Source organism: Trichoderma camerunense, assembly GCF_050948025.1.
Source record: "Trichoderma camerunense strain CBS 138272 chromosome Unknown V8C40scaffold_3, whole genome shotgun sequence".
NCBI lineage: Eukaryota > Fungi > Ascomycota > Sordariomycetes > Hypocreales > Hypocreaceae > Trichoderma > Trichoderma camerunense.
The window spans coordinates 2119780-2139239 of record NW_028145367.1 but is presented as its reverse complement, the minus strand read 5'-3'; the positions used below and the strand labels follow the sequence as shown (position 1 = coordinate 2139239).

The following is a 19460-nucleotide window of genomic DNA, read 5'->3' as shown; positions in this document are numbered from 1 at the left end:
AGTGCCAGTGCCCCATCTGGCAAGCATTCATCGCTGTCTGCTCTCCCTTGCCTGGCCTGGCTGCTACTGCCACTGCCACCAGCCGCGGGTCCCAGAAGAAGCGCCAAACGGCCAGTCCAGTCCGCCTCTCCCGCCTCTTCCCCCCTACATGCCTGTCGTCGCCCGGCAGGTACCTGTGCCGCTACGGTTCTATGGCCCTGTACCAGCCCGGATGCCAAACGTAGGTACCACCACGTAGGTACTCGCACCTCTCTACAGTATGATGAGCAGGATGCGACAGCCGGGGCTCCAGGCCGTGCGCCGGGGCAATTGTTGGGCCCTCTCCGCCTTTCCGCCCGACGTATACCCGCTGGCTGTCGGCACCTCGTACTCGTCCAAACATACGCTGGGCTGTTTCGCAACTCGCACCAGCATGGACTCGTACCGCCCGCGGTCCTAGGCGTGATACGATGCGGTTTTATACGATGTGATGTGATGTGAAAAGCTGCAAAGTCGCGGTATGGGTACTGGGACTGTCGGTCTGCTAGGTTACCGGCAGGCAGGACAAGTAAGGTACAAGTGGCCGGGCTAGGATGCAAAGCCAACGCTGTGCCGTCGTCGTCATAGGGCTGCGCTGACATGGCTCTAATGCTATTCGATGCTCAGAATGCTTAGCAGACACAAGCGCGAGTGCGAGTTGCTTCGACTTCTCCTATTCTTGCTAGCTAGCACACAGTTCAAGTGTCTTGTTTAGGCCCAAGCCATTGCTCCTAGTAGGGGGTAGCCTTCTAGACGTCGAGACGTTGCATTCGAAACACTGCGCCCAGAAAGGAACGACCACGGCTAAGGCACCGGCCATTCCTTTTTGCTGGGCTAACGGTGTAGAAGGATCTTCGGACGAAATCGCATCTGGCCATTCCGCGCCTCGCATTGGCCAATGCGCCTTGGGAGGAAGGGCTTGCCGCCACCTGTTGGAAGATGGAATGCGTTGGCGGACCTTTTGCCGGCATCCATTCTCCGACCGGAGGCCCGTGAATACATGTGTTACAGTACGATACGGTGGCAGAAATGCCTCTTTGTGTCTTGTGTCTTTGGCAATGGCAGTCTACTCTACAATGCGTCCCGCAGCCCGCTCTGGCACGCACGCAGAGACGGCGCCGGTGTGCTTTAGGCTTTCTACCGGCTCCCGGTAAAATCGGCAAACACGAAAACGTTGCTGCTTCAAAGAAACAAAAGTATAACTGTGCGGCCGGGATACTGTGCTCCATATCGCTCTCGCTCAACTCGAGTCCCGATAATCATGGTAAAGCCGTCGCGGCATGGCGAGTTATTCTTGTCCTTGCTTTACTGCCGCGTCGCCGCTTCGGACATCGAATCGCAACTCCTCGCTGCTTAACCCGAGCCAAAGGATTGGGGCTCAACTGCTCGAATCGGCGAGAGAGGGGCGACCTGGCTCCGATGCGCCCCCCCTTCCAATCTTGTCCTTGTCAATCAATGCGGATGGCTCTCGCTCGTCCCGCTCTTCTTGGCCCATGACTCGACACAGCTCCCAAAACAGCGGCAGCACGAATAACACGTTTTGGTCTCCGGAATCTTCATAGAGGCCGTGAAAAAAGGGTTGAATTTGATTGTAGTATGAGTATTATTAGAATTATTTAGTAATCATTAATGCAAAATTCCAGGCAGCTCCGTACGAATATGGCGCTGCGTGGGAAAAGGTACATACAACATCAAGTTCAAGCCAAATCACATCGCTATCGTAAGGCGTGTGTGTGTCGTGTCTCTGCTCCACGTTTACCTATCGCGGCCAACCTTTTTGCCGTCCTGGTGGCGGCGGGCTTGGTCTTGTTCTCTCCTCCTCGAAATAAAGAGCAAGCCCCCCAACAAAGGAGCATCAGCATGTATCCGTACCTTACTTTTGCGGTGGCGTCGCTGTAGGGCTCATGCTGTCTCCGCCCGTAGGGCCAATGGCTCCAGGCTCAAGCGGCACATCATGATGGGCTACGAGTACCGGACGGACGTAAGTTTTAGGTTGCGGCATCAGACAGGCAGCGAGAGAAAAAAAAGTATGGAGAAAGGGTGAACTGACGGGCGTGCGACCTTTTGGCACGGTTGTCGCTGGAGAACCGTTCTATTTGCACATGTACAGTAATCAAGTCAAACGGTTAACGCCCCTGGCGGCGTGGCGTCTCTTTCATCCCGAGACAACGGCCGACGTCAAATGAGAAGCGTGGTTTGCAGCAGCCATGGCGCGCCATGATAGGCGAATCGTCAACAGTGACGCAGGATAGCCTCGTAAGGCGGCAGCTAGCAAGCAAGCAGGAACTTGGAACAGCGACCGGCTGTCGCCAAGAGAGCAGCACTGCCCGTTCTCCCCAAATCTCAAATCCTCTTCCCCCCCCATGTTCATGACTCTCTCTACTCTCAATTTGTCTAATACTGCACTGTAAATAGAGGAGCCAACTAACTTGACTAACCAAACTACCTGCTAATGCTAATCAGGAGCTTTCCAGCGGGGAGGGGGTGTGCGTGGCCACCTTGACCTTGGATTTGAGTTGACGAGGGAGAAAAAGGAAAAAGCTTGGGCTCAGCCTTCACCGGAGACTCTCGCTGCCGGCTGGCGGTGTTCCCAGGCCTTTGCAAAGGGCGCCAGCCACCAGGAGGTTGAATTCAGCCTAACTCGTGGCAGCACACGTGCTTGTGTAAGGGCAGCTATTTTTGGCCCGCTCATGACGCCCATTACGAAAGCGATGCCAAAGAAACGGATCGGTAGTGCTCGGGCCTGTGATTGGCCTTCTCCCGCCAACTCCAAGCTCCAAGCCCCCCTTCTCATCCCAAATCCCAAATCCCTGCTCTCTGGACTCTGGACCTATTGCGCCTGCGACTAACTTAGTGCACTGGCGATATTGGGAACAGCGCGCGTTGCTCTCCAACAATCCAAAAAGAGCCGCGGACAAGCGCCGAGCACCCCCAATCACGCCAGTCCTACACGCGGACAGCTATTTGGGTGAGGTTCTTCGCCTAGCTTCATCGAATTCCGCCGAGTCTAGCAAGCGAGGGTGGAAATGCTCTTGCTTGACGAGCCATTGCCGGCCTCCAAAAAGCTTCACGCTGACGCCCTCGTTGATGATCCCGTCACTGGTTCCTATCTATAGCAATTTCAAAAGAGCCTCCGGAGACATGGCTAACCATCTCCCACTCTTAACACTCTAGATTTCTGCGACGTTGGAGAGACTCCCCTCCCCACTGTCAGCGCCCAACCGTGCCGTCCCAACCCACCTCCCCCCATTCCCATTCCACGGTTTTGGCCAGCGTTGGGTGAAGTTGTTGATACGTGCGAGATGCGCGCCTGTCTAACTCGGTACTGTACGCCGAGTTTCTCCAGAAGGGTGACCCTCCCCGTTTTTCCCGTCTGGTATCTTGCCGCCCTCTGCCTTTTACTGGGCGAGTTGCGCGGCATGGAGATGCGCGGGGATTGCTGTGTTGTACGAATGGCCTGTACGAATAACCGGCTTGTATGGAGCTCTCCATCTGTGCTTCTTGCCAGAGCTTGGCTGGCCCCAATTAGACGACCTTGCTGCCCGGGTCAGGTGGACTCCCACACTGGATATTTTATTTGAAAGCAGTTACGAGTACTGCACGTACACGTACTCGTACCGAGCACAGGCTCAAGCTCAGGCTCAGGCACAGAAATGGCCGGCCAAAGTGGATAGACCGGTGACTAATCCCCTTGTTCGTCCTGTACGTGTAATCACGATTTCCCCAACCGGCATCTGATGCGCAGCTAGCAGCACATCTGCCAGCGAGAAGCGCATACTAGCAGCAAGCACCAGAGCCCTACGGAGGTAAAGAGGCCCAAGCACCCACATCTCCAAATCCAGCCTCCTGGCCTTGGGGGAAAATTGGGAAATGATTCGCATCAATCTTTTCGCCTCCAGAAAGCAAAAAAGACAAAAGGAGAAAATAATCGCTCGTATTGTAGCTGTCGTGAAAATCGATACCATCTCCATCCCAGCAGGGCTGCCAGCCAAACTCCCCGGGGGGCAAGGGGGCCAAAGTATCAGCATCATCATCATGAGCACCCCTTTCATTAACTTTGGAGGGTATGGGTCCAGTCTGTGCCGTGCCAGAACCATGTTGTGTGAGTGTGAGCAGGTTCTGGTGGTTGGGCTGGGTGGTCATCCCACGTCCACAGTCCACCGCGGCATCCCGGGAGCTCCTCCAAAAGATCCCGACCCCGGCTCGAAAAAAGGCCGTCGCAAAGGACCAAGACGGACGGACGGCGTACCACAGCGAGGGCCGGGAGAGAGAAACTCTGGCACAGGCCACTACAAGCACAAAGTAGCGGCGGCCGATCCCTTGCCTGAACAGGGCTTTAGATCACCGGTGACCTTTTTTGTCATCATTCACCAAGCTTCAGGGGTGTGGGGGCCCCGAGCCCAGCCAATGGGTCGTCTTCCCTAGCCGTCGGGACGCCATCTGCCACATGTCAACCTCTGCCGAGCCTCCCTCTCAGCCCTACTATCCCAACGCTGTGGATAGGCAAAAGCCCGGTTGGTTCTCGTGCTGTCGTCAACGGGAAGGGGGGGAGGGGGATCGTATCCCTTGGATCTGGTTCGCCCTACGACACGCTTTCTGTGCAGTGCTCAGCTCCTTAATTCTTACCGCAACCGGCCATAATAATCGGAGTGCTCTTTCCCCCCTGAGTCTAAATAAAGCTTGCTTGCAAACAAAATATGCAGGGTCGCAGACTAGAGAAGCAGAATGGAACAGTGGGAGGGAGAAATAGAATGGCCGAAAAGGCGCACGGGAATAAAGGTGATGCCGATAATTGCGATTCCATAACGTCTGTTGGTCTTGCTAATTTTACAGTCGCAACCACACCTCGAAGTCGTTTGCCTATTGTGGAATCCGGACTTAACAAACCGGACTATTGATGTCCAAAGGAAGTACGGGGTAGGAGATTGGAGATTAGAGATTGCCTAAGTGCCGTTCCAGTTTCCATTAGTGGCGCCACCACATCACACACGCTACGACACGCCCACCAGCCACAAAAACCTGCCGCACTGCCGCGCCTTTCTCTGTTAAAGTTGCCCGTGCGAAAAAGGGAAAACGGATGATTTGATGATGAAACGCGTCTAAGCAGAGAAGCTTTTCCCTTCATTCTCAAATCAATGACGGAAACACGGGGTGGGCTTGTTGGCTATTTCCCTCATGGCCAAAACTCGAACAGCCGCGGATTCGCGGGCGCAAATGCCGCTGCATGGATACTGCCAAAAAGCTAGTTTTATTTCCCTCTCTCTCTTGTCTGTAACTCGTAATGTAGTTTTTTGCCCAGGTGATGAGGGGCGGTTTAAGATTTGATTTTGAAAGAGGGGGATCGTCGAGCTACGACAAAGTACCAACTGGCCATGTCGGGGGGCAACGTCCTTTGTCCCACGCCCATCTCGTGAGGCAAAAAAGAACCAAGGCAAGAAAAAAAAAAGGGTCGCATAATGATAACGGCGTCAAGACATCGCTTAAGTCGTCAAAACGGACCCCAAATCTCGGCCATGTGAGTGTGAGAACCATATCACACGCATGCTTGTAGGTAGGTCACAGAAAAGCAGGTTCGGTGTGCGCCCGCAGAGGCGGCTAGCTGCCCATGCGCAAAAGAACATGATGAAAAAAAAAGTTACCTGTAATAATAAACGAGGCAAGGCAAGGCAAGCGAGAGCGAGGGAATTGCTAGAGGATCCCCAGGTGGGGAGGAGGGTGTACCGACAGAAGGGAACGATGAGATCGATGGCCCAAAGTAGAATCTCGTGTGTGAGAGATTGGCAAAGGGTTGATTGAGGTTTCATGGGGTGCTATTGGGGAATCGGACCACGGCGGCGACTTTTTTTTTTCGCCTTGCTTGCTACTCACCCCTTCACCATACTATATTTCTTGAATCACGATTAATACAAACTAAAACCGAGTTGCAATATCCCAGGTTTGATAACAGGACAGGGACGGGACAGGCGTGCCTAACACGAATGCGGCGCCCATCAACCCTAACCATCCCGCTGGGAATCTCAAGTATTACCCTTTTAGGTAAGCTAGACTTCTCAGAGCGAGTCCCGGGGGGGTGTTGGCTTCGCTGCCTGTTTCCCTTTTCTCGCAACGCTCTCTCTTCTCTCCTCGTGCCAACAACTTTGCTGGCGGATAACCGGCATTTTGGCACGATCCACTCCCGGTGGACTGGATCCGTACGACTGGGACCCCCTTGAGGGGACAAGGGGGGCGGGGGAGAGCAAGTACCAGACGAGAAAGCAAGGCTTCAAGACGATATAGACGGCTGCCCCAATCGGGGAGATGGGCAAGAGGAGAGCTTTGCCTTGCGAACGATGGGCTACGAGGGGGGCCATAGGCTACGACTTTGCAATCTCCTTGGGCGCCGCTAGTGTGACGATGCCAAAAATGCTGCCGAGACAAGATGAAGCGAGGACGTGGGACCCTAAGCTGCCAAGCACGACGATGTTATCATAGGTACATGGGTGGTGACGACAAGGCTGTTGTTTGCGAGCAAGTCAATCAACAACAAAGAAAGAAGATCCATAACTAAAATAAAACACAAATAAAAAATGAAAAATACAAATCAATAGATAAACGGAAATTAGGAAATGAGAGAAAACATGTGCAGTGTATCTCCGTCGCCACCATCTTGCGATCACAAGCAAATCCGACAAACCTCCTAATTCACCAAAATAAAACCGACAAACAAACCCACGAAATCATGCCGCAAAGTCCCCCCAAGGTCCCTCTCCACGGCATCAACCACCAAGCTTCAACCTCCGGAATACACCACCATACACGTAGCCCAAAAACCCTTGCGGCGTGCCGCGGCCATCCGGCGGCATGAAATTGTGCGCCGGGCGAATCTTGCTCCGACCGCAGTGGGTTCTCCCAGCGTTCCCAAACGGGGCTCCTTTGGTAATCGCTGAGAAACTCTAACACTGATTGGCTGGGCCCATGGATTGATATGAGGTCGGGATCTCCATGGTCCACAGCGGTAGAGAAGGCCCAATCACGGCGCTCAGCGACAGCCGTGAGTGGTCTCGCCAGCTCCCTTTGGTTTTGTCGGGGCTCCGATACCCAGGTCAAAAAAAATTGTAGTACTGTAATGGGGTTCATGTTGATTAATCTGGTGCCGAGCATCATTTGGGAACCGGGAATAATCTACGGGAGCACAGACATTCTACAGCACCTTGTATAATCTCTTTTTTTTTTTTTTTTTCGTTGGTTCCTGTTCTCTTGCATTGAAAGCAAGGGGTTACCAGCCTTTTGGTATAGTCCCGTCAGTAGCTCCTAGCTTCATCGGGACAAAGCGTGTGGAATTGTTTGTTTCAATGATGCTCCCATTCCCACTTTCGTCTTGTAGTTTTTTCCTTTTGGTCCAGGCGAACAGCGCCTTCGGGTTTCCGATCCTGGTAACCTACTCGTCGTCCACGGTTTGGGGGGTGGGAGGCTATACCGTGGAACAAACGCGCTTGGGAATACCACATATCCATGTCCGGCAGCTTGGAATCTATTTAGGGATGTGGATGAGTTCACCTTACTAGCTATTAGCTAGCTAAAAAAAGCAAAGCAAAGCAAAAAAGGGACAAATGGAGTGTAGAGAATCCAATCTTTATCCGCGACGGCGCCCTACAGAGTCGTACGACTTTTGGAACGCACTATCGTCCCGTTCGGCCTTTTTTTGTTTTGTTTTATTCTTTTTCGCTTCATTTTCCCATGGCACCTTCATTTGGTATCTCGTGGGGCACTCCGGGATCGTGACAAGGCGTACCGCTTCTTTGTCGTGCAGGTTAGCAGTGCCCGGGATCATGTAAGTCAGTCAGTCCCAGTCAGTCAGTCGCCAAGGACTCTCCACCCAATATTGAGTCAAGGGCCACAGATTGGCAAGGCAAAATACCTATGTACTTGCATGTATGTAGCACTCGTGCACCTGTTCGCAAACAAGCATACGACAGGTATCGTATCTTTCCAGTCAAGAAGTCCCAGCAGGCAACAGGGAATTTGTTTTGCCGGAGTATACGGAGTATACGGAGCTCCAGAAAGCCGTAACGCCCTCCCCCATACTCCGGTTGGCCACTTGTATTCCCATCTATGAGCTTTGAGCAACACTCCAAGGTCAACTTTGGGACTTTGATCGCCCACGAGCGTTTCCCCACAGGGCCTTATCGGGGAGCAAAGGGCAAAGCAAACACAGCCTTATTCCCGAACAGAGCAGAGCATCTGGTTGCCACTTTGCGAGTGCCGCGGGCTTATTTCGAGATGTGACAGATTTGCGGTTTGGGATTCCCAAAAGTCAAAAAAACGCCAAAACTCCGCAATCTCGCTGTCTTTCCGTCTCACTGGTCTCTTTGCCGCGCAAATCATCTCGGGCTGTACTTGTGTAGTTCCGTCGAATGTGCGCAAAAGACCGCACACGAACGAAAGGGCCGGGTCTTTGGTGCTCCGTAACCTACACCTTTCATCTCCCGCCATCAAAAGAGAAGCTAACTCGGGAATAAAGGCGAACTTGGAACTCTCCAACTTGACTTAGTCAGAACTTGGCTCTCCCGTACCCGACAGCCATAAGCTCCAATTTGCGCTCGGGAGATGGCCGAGTTCCATTTTACCCCTCCCCTCGCTGGGCCCTCTTTTTTAAGCTGCTCCCGGGCTCCTGATTGGTTCCCACACCACACCCCCTTGGAGCCAATTGGAGAGGCGAACCCCCCGCGTTTCTGCTTTCTCAAATTCTTTTTTTGCCCTACTTTTTTGGGGCCTGGTTAGTCAGTATCCGCTAATCCGCTTCCGGAATTTACAGCATCGAAAGCTGCTAACCTGCGCCTTTCTCTGGCCGCCCCCCCTCCCCCCCACCTCCCGCTTCGATTTGCCGCCAACCTTGGGGGTTCTCCATAATTGGGGCTCGTGTTTGTCGGGGCCTTGCAAATGAGGTCAATCAAAATACCCCAAGAGACCCCAAGGGAAATCTGCCGCACAGCTTCAAAGAGGCGCGAAAGTGCGTATCGAAAAAGCGTCTCCACTTTCGTCCGTCTCGTCTGGGACGCGGCTCGCCTGGGATGTACTTTGTAACTGTATCTTTTTGGAATGGGCCTTTTGGTCCCCACATCTTTAACCTCGCTTCCGTTCTTCAATCCCACGGTACGTACCTGAGGCTACCGCCGTGGTGGGAGACCTTTTTAGTGGTGGCATTGCAACTGGAGCCCAAAGAACGGAACATGTACCCTGTAGTTGTCAAACTGACGACGTAGTTACTCGTACAGTAACTGGAATAATTGTTCGTGTTGTGTAATCATCTTGACCCTCGCTTAGAATAATTACAAACAATGGACAAACAGTGATCAAATCAAAATCGGGATGCAGATGGGATGCAGTTGCTGTGCTGATTAATGCCAGGAGGTGATTACAATTACAATTCCACCATCTCATCTCTGCAGGATTTCAGGGCTGATCTGTGTCCGATTTGGACCAGTTCATCAATTTGCCATGGGGTTCGGCGTTCCAATGGGGAAATTATACAACACAAGAGAGAGAACCAAAAGGCATCTGAGACATTCGTGTTCCAGGTCGTCGGAAGCGGCAAGCGACGGGAAGGGCATCGCTCGCACACCACCCCCCTCGCTTCTACAACGTGCTACTTGCTGGCAAACCAGCAACCGCTCCAATTAATCTATTTGCCTTTTGAGCTTTGTTCGCTTTAGGAAACCAATTGTACTTTTGGGGGGGCATGTCCACAACAGCTTTCGGAGGAACTCGAGCGAGAAGCTTCAAGGTTGGGTTGGCAGCGTGTAAGAAAAGAAACGCCGCCAATGAGATGATGTGCAAAGGGCAGATTGGCAGCATCTGGGCCACCCATGATGTGCGTGCCGTGGCCGTGCTAAGCCTTGTCAGTGGTGCATCATCAGCAAAGAACAGCTGGGTTTTAAGCCGCACGCCAAGTGCTTGCGCGCGCGCGCGCCTGCAAGGTTTAAAGGTGAAGGGTATGGAAAAAAACCAAATACCTCGGAACGTGATAATTGGGGGTGTGTGTATGTACATCTGGTCGGTTGTCGTCTGCGCTCGAAATTGCATTGTTACTTGTAATCAATCCTCGGGACTTGTTTCCTCCGGAAGCCAGATTCAAACGAACTAGGCGCCGAAACGGGAAATTTGGGGTTGGAAAGGTTAAAGGCCAATGAATGGCATTCAAGATTTGGAATTGCGGCGACAGGCGGCCGCTGTAAAGTGCACACAGCCTGGTTTTTTTTAGGTACTCGTCCCTTGCTAGTTCTACGACATGGTTTAGTTAGCAATTGGGACAAAATCAAGGTCCGATATCGTGCATGGCCGATAGCCGTAGCAGGTACTCGCAACTCGGCTACCCAAACGCCAAAATACCCAGGTACGGATACAGAGAGTCACAAATGACCTCAAGACTTGGAGTTGATATCCGTATAGCCGCGTTGCCAAACGAGACAGACGAGAAACGAGAACCCACTCCCATTTTCCCTTTGCGCGCCCTAAATGTACATGTCGTTCTCGCTTGCACACCAACTCTGGGCTTGTTCCATTCCACATTCCACCCCCGTCATCCGGCTACCTTCTTTTACAACCTAGGTGCCACCTCACGGGACATGGACAAGGACGTGACATTTTTTTACCTAGGCATTAAACCAGTATCTTATCTTTTCGCCTCAACGTGCGACGACAGAGCATTTCGCACCAACCGTGTGTCTAGTGGTGCCTGGGGAGAGAAGGCGCCCAAAACCTGTCAAAACGTCTCGTAGTAATTTGCGTGTGCGTCTGTGTGTTCTGCTACTGCAGCTGCCGGCGCGCATCTCAGCCTTACCACGTCGTCCGGCAGTGCCGTTCTAAAACAGCGCCAAAGAATGACAGCATCGTCATCAAACACCTCCTTTTCTGACTTGCATCTTTCCCCGAATGGCAAGTTTATAAGGTTCTCACGCGGATGATTGGCTGCTCTCCCTTCTCCCCCCTTCCCCTCTGATCCCCCTCTGGAACGTTTCCCGTCCTTGGCAGAGCTGCGTCGAACCAATGTAACTCGCAGTCCCGGGGCAAATGAATTGTTACCTGCAAGTATGTATGGTGGGAAAAGAGGGAATTCTCTCATAGGTCTTTCATAGGCAAAGGGCCCAAGCTACCCTGTGACCCAAGCATCCGGAGCGGGCGCCGTGTTCTCCTCTCGTGCCGTGCTTCCCAAGCGAAGAGCTTAAAAAAGAAGAAATCAATCAAGCACAAGACAAAAAGGGCGCAGTACATCCGCGGGAAGGGGAGGGCTTGTCTGGAACGGAGCATGTCAAGGTGCTTGCTAAACTAGACTGGTGACATCTCTTCTTTTCTCTCTTGGCGAATGCGACAAGGAGGTGGTAGACTGGTCCAGAGTTCGATGGCCTTCACCTTGCCGGATCCGGTCGTTACTGTGTCGCATGGTTGGCCCCCACGCCCGGGGAATCAATTGATGCTGCAGCAAAAGAGGAAGAGGGAGATGGGGCAGGGCAGCTCGTTCTTCCTATTACCGTACCGTACTGCACAGTACTGCCGCGAAGGCTTCAGATGATCCACCGGCGGCAAGATGGGATGGAGAGATGGCCAGAAACAGCGCCCGTTTCACTCTGTTGGGTGCAAAGCCAAAATCTGGGTAAAAGTGGTGATGCATGGAGTCGCAATGGAGTTCCCAGTCCCAGGGACAACAAACCTCCGGACCGGATATCCAGACCCGGTGCCACGGATTGGGACACTTTCCATGGCAATTTTTTTTTTCTCTTGCTCTTCCCGGCTATCTCTTTTTCCAGCTCGGTATTTTTTCTTTCTTTTGGCTCCTCCTCCGTGGCCGTGGGACCCCCCAACCCTCGGACGCACGCACGCACTGATCAGATCTCGGTGATGCCATTAGGGAACTCGATCATCAACAGACATGGTGCCAAGCCCGGAGTCAATGCTTCTGCTCCCCGAACGCTTGCCCCTGTCGCAAGGGGGCCGCCGGCGCCTGCACCGTACTGTACGAAAGTAATACGCACTACGCACTGGAGCTGCCGAACATCGCTGTGAGCGACAGCATCACGGGTTCGTTAACCTCGTCAGGAGGGAGTATGCCTCGGCCACAAGGCGTTCGCCGTCCATCTTGTCACGGCGAGTTTAAGGTTCTTTTGTTCCCCAGGGGGTTCCAGACCGCCAGGCAGGATTTGAGGCTGAAGCTTGTGCAGTCTCTACTCTTTCTCAATGCGGTGCCATCATTCATCCTTTGATTCAACTAATTTCCCAAGGGCCATTGTCGTGGCCCTATCAATCCTTTCGCTTTCGCATCGACGCAGTTTTATTAGCAGCAGCGAGCAGTCGCTAGCAGTATCACGACCCTTCGTTTTGGGGGCTAGTTTGACGGGGCGGGGCCGGCTGCTATTTGCCTGGGAGAGGCGGGTAGATGAGGAGCAGCTTCTCCGTGACGGGCCAGGGTTGCGAGTACTTAATCTTGCTTGCATTTTAGCGTAGTCTATAAGTATCGAGTACTTTATTTTTGGCAGCTTGGCCCTTGAAGCTTGTTCCAAAACAGCAAACCGTATTCAGGGCGGAGCCTGATTGGTAGCCCCAGACATTGTGGGCTAAATCTTTCACGTCTTCCCAGGGCCGATCACGTGAGGTGCCGCTCTTCCCACGCCCTCAAAGGGGGGTGGCAGAAATGCCTCAATGCTCAATGCTCCATGCTTCTTCTCTCCTGCAGACGCCGCAGACGCAATCATGCTACTTTACGGAGTCCCAGCCCAGACCCCCCTCGTCGAGAATGCAGATTTGATCGACGAGGAGGCTCCCCCCGTCGTACGATTTGAGAAACAGCTCATTGGCGCTGCTGCAGCCCATCTGCTTCAGCCAGAGACCCTGCTGTTGCTGTTGCAGCCTGTCGCCGGTCGACAACGCATCGTGGTGCCCTACAAACAGACCGACACTAGGAAGAGAAGAAGGAAATAATAATAAAAAAGAGAATCACTGAAAATCACAAAAGCAATTGGGTAAACGAGAGCTCCCGTTTGCAAGAGCTGCTTTTGCTTTTTTGCATTTGAAGCTAATCAAAAGGGAGAGCAGCAAGCTCACCGAGCTCGGATTAGTCGTCGTACCTGTTGCTTTGTCAGGCTCACACCGGTTCATCTGTCTGCCTGACCCAGAGTGTCGGTCGGTACTTGATTTCGGGCTGTAGGGCTGGGTGAGAAAAAGAGATGCAACAATCTGGACCGTGGCCATAGCTTTTGGACGCCGCCAGGTTGACTTCGCTACCCGATACAGTGCAGTGCCACGACAGAGATGCGGCCCCCAGCTCAAACTCACCCATTCTCTGCTGTTCCAGCGGTGAGTCTAGCAATTAATTCAACGTCTCTTCGGGGATGCCGAGCGGGACGCTGTGCAGCGGGCGTACGCGGTGCGGGAGGTCTGGACAAGGATGTTGTTGGCCAGCAGAATCCCAGGGCTCTGTCCGAGGCCCCCCAATTGGCTGCCCTGGCCGCATCCTGGCATCGACCTGTGCTGTCTTCTGGGACACGGTGGGATGGCCTGGCCTGGTTCAGCCCTACGTTCTGTTCACTCCCCCTCCTCTCCCCATGATCCTTGCCGTCGCATCTGTGCTAACTTGGTTTAGACACGCGCCCCCCCCCTTCGCAAGGGTTCTTTTGGAACAGAGGCGCCAGAGCCTTTTCTGAATGATCCAATGATCTGCCTCCGCTACCCTCCCCGAACCCCTCTCCCGGGAAGCAGACAAGGTGCAACGAGACCGTTTGGTTTCCATCTGCGGGCCAGACAAGACGTGGCGTTTCCCCTGCCATTGGCCGCGTTGCAATGGGTCGCCGTCTCGAAATCGGTGGTGCAGTGCCAGAGATTCGGCGAGCAACCAGGGGAAACTCCCCAGCCCGTTGGGTTTCCCACAGCGTTTACTTCAGATCCCCGAAACAGGTATCGCGTCATGGCTGTCGCTGGAGATTTGAGATGGCAGCTTGGGCTGTTTCGAGTCGCCGATATCCAGCTCTGCCGGTAATTGGTATTATCACTTATTTTTCTTCTATCCTGCTATTTCGACATTTTAGCGCTAGTAGGGGAAAGGGGGATCCATCGTGAAGCTCTGTCCAGAGACTACGAAAATAGTAGGAATCGCTGCGACTGGCTTGCTTGGTCGCATGGAGCTATTGCTAGCCATGTTGGCATTTCGGCTCCTGTAACAAAGGACGGACACCGCCAAGTAGAGCAAAACGGCTCGCCGTCCTTCCCTGGGATCCGACCGAGACTGGATTGCGTACGCAGCCCGGCGGCGGCTGTTACTTCCGCCCCCTCTTAGCATTGCCATCTGCTCCGATGCTTGTCTGCTGTCCCATCGCCTCCGTCTCGTCGTCGTCGTCATGGCTCAAGGACCACCCCCAGCACAGAAAGGCGGCGTCGAAGCTTGTTCGACGACGAGAACAACTCGTGCCCAGTGCGCTCATGCCGTGCAACCCGTTCACGGTGCGTCAATGGTGCCCTGTCTGGTACCCTTGTCCACCATTGGTGGACTTTGGCCAGCCGGCCCCATCTTGACTCTCGTCGACTGCTCCCTGGTCGACCGCCCTTTTTCAGTGCGGGAGCTTCAGTTTTGCGGGAGAAAAGGCGGGATGGGCACCGCCGCAGTGGGCACGCCTCGTGCGCTGCACTGCAACACACAGCACAGCACTGCATATGTGGGCTCTGCCTGAAGGTATGGAGCCCGTGACAATGCACACAAACTTTGGGAGCTGGTGTGGGCCTCGAAGCACAGCGAGAGGCAGACGGACTGGCCACGGCAACAAGGGAAAAGAGCTGGCTGCATGCAGCTTCTGCAGTGTCCACGTTTCCCTAAAGCTTCTTGCCTCCCCGGAATGCAGCTTCAGTCGCAGCAGCCTGCAGCACACAGGGAGGTCGTGGACTAGTCTTGTGGAGGATGCCAGCAACGCTTGGTGATCGGTGTCTCGCCGAGGCTAGGAGCATACCGTCTAATTTTGCTGGTGCTGCTTTGCGTCTCTAGTTATTCTTGCGGTCACTGCGCACGAGATGGCATCGTGATATCACAAATGATAACAACACCGCCTTCAGTAGTGGCAATCAGGCTGGCTGTGTTTCATCAAGATGCTGCACACTCTGCAGTGCTAGGCATGCATTTGCCCCTCCCCGGGTCCCCAAAATCATTGGCATACGACCCGTACTATAGTGTTTCTTTTGTCATTATCCCGTCCTTGTTACTGCTACAACCACCACTGCTCCCAGCCCACCCGAGTAGGTAGGTAGCAGTACCGTGGCACAGAGCATCCAATCTTCTTCCAATACCAGGCAACTGGGAATAACACGCACCGTACTGGCACTGCCGCCCGTCCGAGGCCGTCTTTTGCGGGCGCCAGGGAAGCTGGGAAAGCTGGGGGACAGACAGAGCCTGGCGAGTGCCGGGTCACGCAGTGTGTCATTATTCAGGCCACTTTATTTTTTGCTCCAATACCGAACGACTTAATATCAGAGAGCCCGTCTAATCCTTCTTGTGCTGCCCGAGATGTTTGCCAGCCAAAATATCTCGCTTTCTGCACCTTCATGTCGCTATTCTACAATCTGCCGCATCCGCCGTCCCCCCCAATGCGAGTACGAGCCAGTCAATGAACGCCACTGCTCCTTTGCAGGACGGACCAGATGAGGTAACGGCTTTGTCCCTATCACTATTCAACACGTGCTGGCCTCTCCTCTAACCGCGGCGTCGCCGTATGCACCTGCCAGGAGCATCTTGCATACAGCGTTGCATAGAGCATTGCATACAGCGTCACATTCCGGCCCCTTTGGGCAACATTGACGATGTATCTAGATTGTACCTTTAGGCAGCGTACACCGTTCTTCTGAGCCGCGACTTTTACTCCCTGATACCACCTCCTTACTCTACCTACCTCGCATTCTACATCGGCCCATTATCTTCCCACCTCTTTTCGTCTCTCTTTGTCTCTACTTCATACACGCCAGAAACATTTGGAATAGGCTAGCCAGCGCCTCTTTTCCCCCTTCACCGGCTTCTTCTCTTCTTTTTTTTGCTCGGCATTAATGGAGTGTTTCTCTTCAGGCAGCCACCAAACTAGCCAGCAGGTAAGGGCAACTTTCTTCATCTTTTTTTCCCCTTCTTTTAGGGGGCCGGCAGCTTTCCCCATCCCCCCAGTCGAAACAGAGACATTGGGGGATTGGTCAACCCACGAATGGCAGACGAAACTAAACCCTAGATGTAAAACTAACCAGCTAGGTTGGGCTTCGGTGGCAGAAGTAGTGCCGCCCACCGCCTGCTACAGCGAGACGGCCTCTCGAAATGTTAGGCACAAATGTTCAAGCTTAATAAAATTCTCTTTTTGGAGGAGAGGTTTTATGTGAGGTGGGGGAGGTGGGGGAGGTACAGGTAAAAGGCATCGTGGGATATCAATCCACGTTGTCTCTCCCCCTTGGTCAGATCAAATGCAAGCTGGACTAATGCTGGACTAATAGATGCCTCTCTTCCTTCCCGACGGCAAGCATCGGAGTCGGGAATGGTTGTTTTCTGTGATTGATGATCGACGGCGATCGTACATGTATACGATTGACTGAAAAGGGAATCTCGACAAATCGCTTACCCCGGCGACGGATCATACGAAAAGGCACATCCACATCTCCGATGATGCCCCCGAAAAACGCTAACCATGGCTATTTGCCGGCCTACGCCAATGATGCTACTTACCGAACGGCTTAATTGACGATTCCTGCTCCGTGGCGTGCTAGTCCTCATTCACGTTGATAGGACAGTTAAGTTGCTGCGTCCCATGCTTTGGCGTGTTTCTGCTTCATGCCGCCTTTCTCTTCCATTCACCTTCTTTTCCTTCTCCTTAGATTTGTCAACCCTGAAAATTGCGCCTTTGTAATCCTTTAGAGCGTCCTTAAAGCGTCCCTGGACTACGTTGGGATGCCTTAGTGCTGGCCAGGTTCTCTATACCTGGGGGCTTTTTTTTTGCCTATAAACCCATGTTTTCATGCATGCAGCAAAGACAAAATCCTATCATATCATGTGTCCTAGGGCGTATGTGGTCTGTAAACGTGGTTCACGTTTTCTAAGCCACTGACCTAGTGTCTGCTTTGGGGGTTCTGCCTGCCAAAAAGAGACATGGTATGTGACAAAAGAAGAGATGAGGAAAAAGGAACTACCTACTAGTAATCAGTGAGTGGCCACGGAGATTATCTGTTCACATAAAACAGACAGAAGCGCGCGGGTCCCTCTTCGCTTGGCAAGTGAAGCTATCTATCTTTGACAACTATTGACACGGCATATGGCTTCATGGAGTCTCTTCATGAATCATGCTGCCGGGGTCCGACTTGAAGCGAAGCATTGAATGCCGTTTTCTGTGCTTGTTGCGGGGCCAGTTGTCGAGTCAGACTGTCAGAACCATATCTAAAAGAGGCACGGCAGGCGACTCATAGGCGGAAGACAAACACCCGGCTGCCGTCGCGATATCCGGCTAGGTAAGGTCTAAGCTTCAAGGAGTACCAAGTAGAGCGTTGTATTCTGCAGTGATAGTCGTACGGAGTATGTAATGAAATGTGGGCTCTGGGAACTTGTGTTCCAATGGGCTCGCCACGGTATGTAGCATGGGGTCCCTCGTTTCCAGAACGAGTCTCATGCATGGACATGGCACCTTGATGTTCAGAAAGTGAAGGGCTGTGCCGAGGTGAAGTCGCCGATGTCAAGTTGAAACGGCGTCGAAGGAAGAGAAAGGCGCCGTATCTGCTCCGTAGGACTGACTATCAGGCGTCTGGAGCAAGAACAAGCCAGTTGATTCCCGGATAGGTCGGCGATGGCTGGGATGGCCGTGAGCATGGGGGTCGGGGAGCCGCAACCAGGGGCCCTGTCTCTTGCACGATACTAGTTGACGCGTTACTGCACGAAAGTCTTGAGCCAGTAAGGGCCAAACCAAGTGTCGGACCAATACGGAGCATTGGTACACACCATTTGGCTCCCGGGAGAGATTTGGAGGGTTGGCAGAGCACGTGGTAATATGCAGCGGCAGCAAGCCTAGTTGCCCGGCTGGAGAAATCTCTCTCGTCAATTTACAAGGGACGAAATACTCAGTACGGAGTAGAACTCGCTGGCACGCATTGCTTGTACGAGTATTCGTCGGCATGTTGTGTAAAATTTGACAAAGCTGGGTCAGGCCAGGCATGGTTCACCCATGGCATCGTATTCCGTGGGAACCCACGGAGAGGCGAAAGAGGCTCGTGACCCAGCTCAAAGCAATGACAGAACTCCCCGTAGAACGATGCTACCGTGTCTTCCAGATGCACGCGTACTGAGCTGAAAGAGCCGGCATGGCATGGTTGAGTGGCATTCTCCAGAGAGGAGCCCATGACAAAGCCCCCAGGGGTAAGACTGTGCTAATCCAGGTACCAGTCGTCTTTGGTAAGGTAGTAAAGAAGGGCCCTCAAGAGAGAAGAGGGAGGGTGGCACTACTCTAGAGAACGTGGCAGCAGCGTGGGAGGGGATTTGAAGGATTCCCAGTAGATCCCCCCGAGCGCTTGCAGATGTGCGATGCGACTCTGTGTTAGCACGACAAGTGAATTCGTGCACGGATGGATCTTGGCTCTATTGATTGCGAGGCTAAACTGTACGGGAAGAGCATGTATTACATGCCACACTTGTACGCGGCAAGGGAAGGGGGGGAGGGGTCCCCCGATGCAACGTCGTGGGCCAGTTTTGGAGGCTTCTTGGTGTGAGTACCGGGGCAGTGTCAACGCTCAAGATGGCATGTCGAAAGGACGATGGTGGCAGGCATTGAGGCTCGCGTCGCAAAGAATCCACGGGGAGTGTGCGTGATTTGGGCCTGTCACGGGCGGGTCGTTTGAGCTGAAGATTCAGACAGGACAAGGAGGTATGTCATGATCTTATTCTTGCTCTTGTTTTTTTCTGTCTTTTGCTCATGGGAGGGGTGTTCTTTGAGGCCGTATACACAATCGTCGATACGAGGCACATTGCAGAATGGCCATCTTCCGTGTTGGCGAGCAGCCCCCCCAGATTGCTGATGAGATTGCCCACGTCTCCCCCATGTCTGCCGCCTCTCTGCCGGCTCGGCCTCATTCTCGACTGGCCCTTTTTTTTGGTCTCATCTGGTTAATTGGGGACTCTTCTTTGCGCTGGGACTGTAAGAGCCATCGTGCCGTCATCAATTTTGCGCGGTAATTGCCTTACTGTGCGCGGGACAGCAAGAAAAAAGTGTCCCCATAAACCTGCCCAGGCCCTTTTCTGCTTGGTGGGCTTACATGGGAGCCACGTACGTGACAGGCACAGGTAATCGCTGCATGGTGGATCGCATCGCATGGGACAAGGCGAGCTCAATTTGCCACCTTGTTTTTGCGTGTTCGATTTTCGAGATAGGTGCACTAGACGTGCCAAGCCACCGGGAGTAGAACCGCGGAGAAGGGGGGAT

General features: G+C 53.3%; 5 protein-coding genes across 5 annotated transcripts; 4 read left to right on the top strand and 1 right to left on the bottom strand.

Annotated features, from left to right (window-relative positions):
* Positions 1–410: 410 nt before the first annotated feature.
* V8C40DRAFT_236601 (uncharacterized protein) lies at positions 411–1707 on the bottom strand. Its single transcript, XM_083214074.1, has one exon. The coding sequence runs from the start codon at positions 1245–1247 to the stop codon at positions 768–770; it is 480 nt and encodes a 159-aa protein (XP_083077346.1). The 5' UTR covers positions 1248–1707; the 3' UTR covers positions 411–767.
* A 2285-nt stretch (positions 1708–3992) lies between these two features.
* On the top strand, positions 3993–4443 carry V8C40DRAFT_284544 (uncharacterized protein; the record flags this gene model as incomplete). Its single annotated transcript, XM_083222162.1, has 1 exon — positions 3993–4443. The coding sequence occupies exon 1, from the start codon at positions 4054–4056 to the stop codon at positions 4441–4443; it is 390 nt and encodes a 129-aa protein (XP_083077345.1). The 5' UTR covers positions 3993–4053.
* Positions 4444–11369: 6926 nt separating this feature from the next.
* V8C40DRAFT_236595 (uncharacterized protein) lies at positions 11370–12526 on the top strand. Its single transcript, XM_083214073.1, has 2 exons — positions 11370–12149; positions 12213–12526. Exon 1 carries the CDS (start codon positions 11563–11565, stop codon positions 12055–12057), a length of 495 nt encoding a protein of 164 aa, XP_083077344.1. The 5' UTR covers positions 11370–11562; the 3' UTR covers positions 12058–12149; positions 12213–12526.
* Positions 12527–13984: 1458 nt separating this feature from the next.
* On the top strand, positions 13985–15163 carry V8C40DRAFT_149725 (uncharacterized protein). Its single transcript, XM_083211291.1, has one exon. The coding sequence runs from the start codon at positions 14382–14384 to the stop codon at positions 14709–14711; it is 330 nt and encodes a 109-aa protein (XP_083077343.1). The 5' UTR covers positions 13985–14381; the 3' UTR covers positions 14712–15163.
* Positions 15164–15886: 723 nt separating this feature from the next.
* V8C40DRAFT_149674 (uncharacterized protein) lies at positions 15887–16472 on the top strand. Its single transcript, XM_083211290.1, has one exon. The coding sequence runs from the start codon at positions 16069–16071 to the stop codon at positions 16384–16386; it is 318 nt and encodes a 105-aa protein (XP_083077342.1). The 5' UTR covers positions 15887–16068; the 3' UTR covers positions 16387–16472.
* The last annotated feature ends 2988 nt before the right edge of the window (positions 16473–19460 follow it).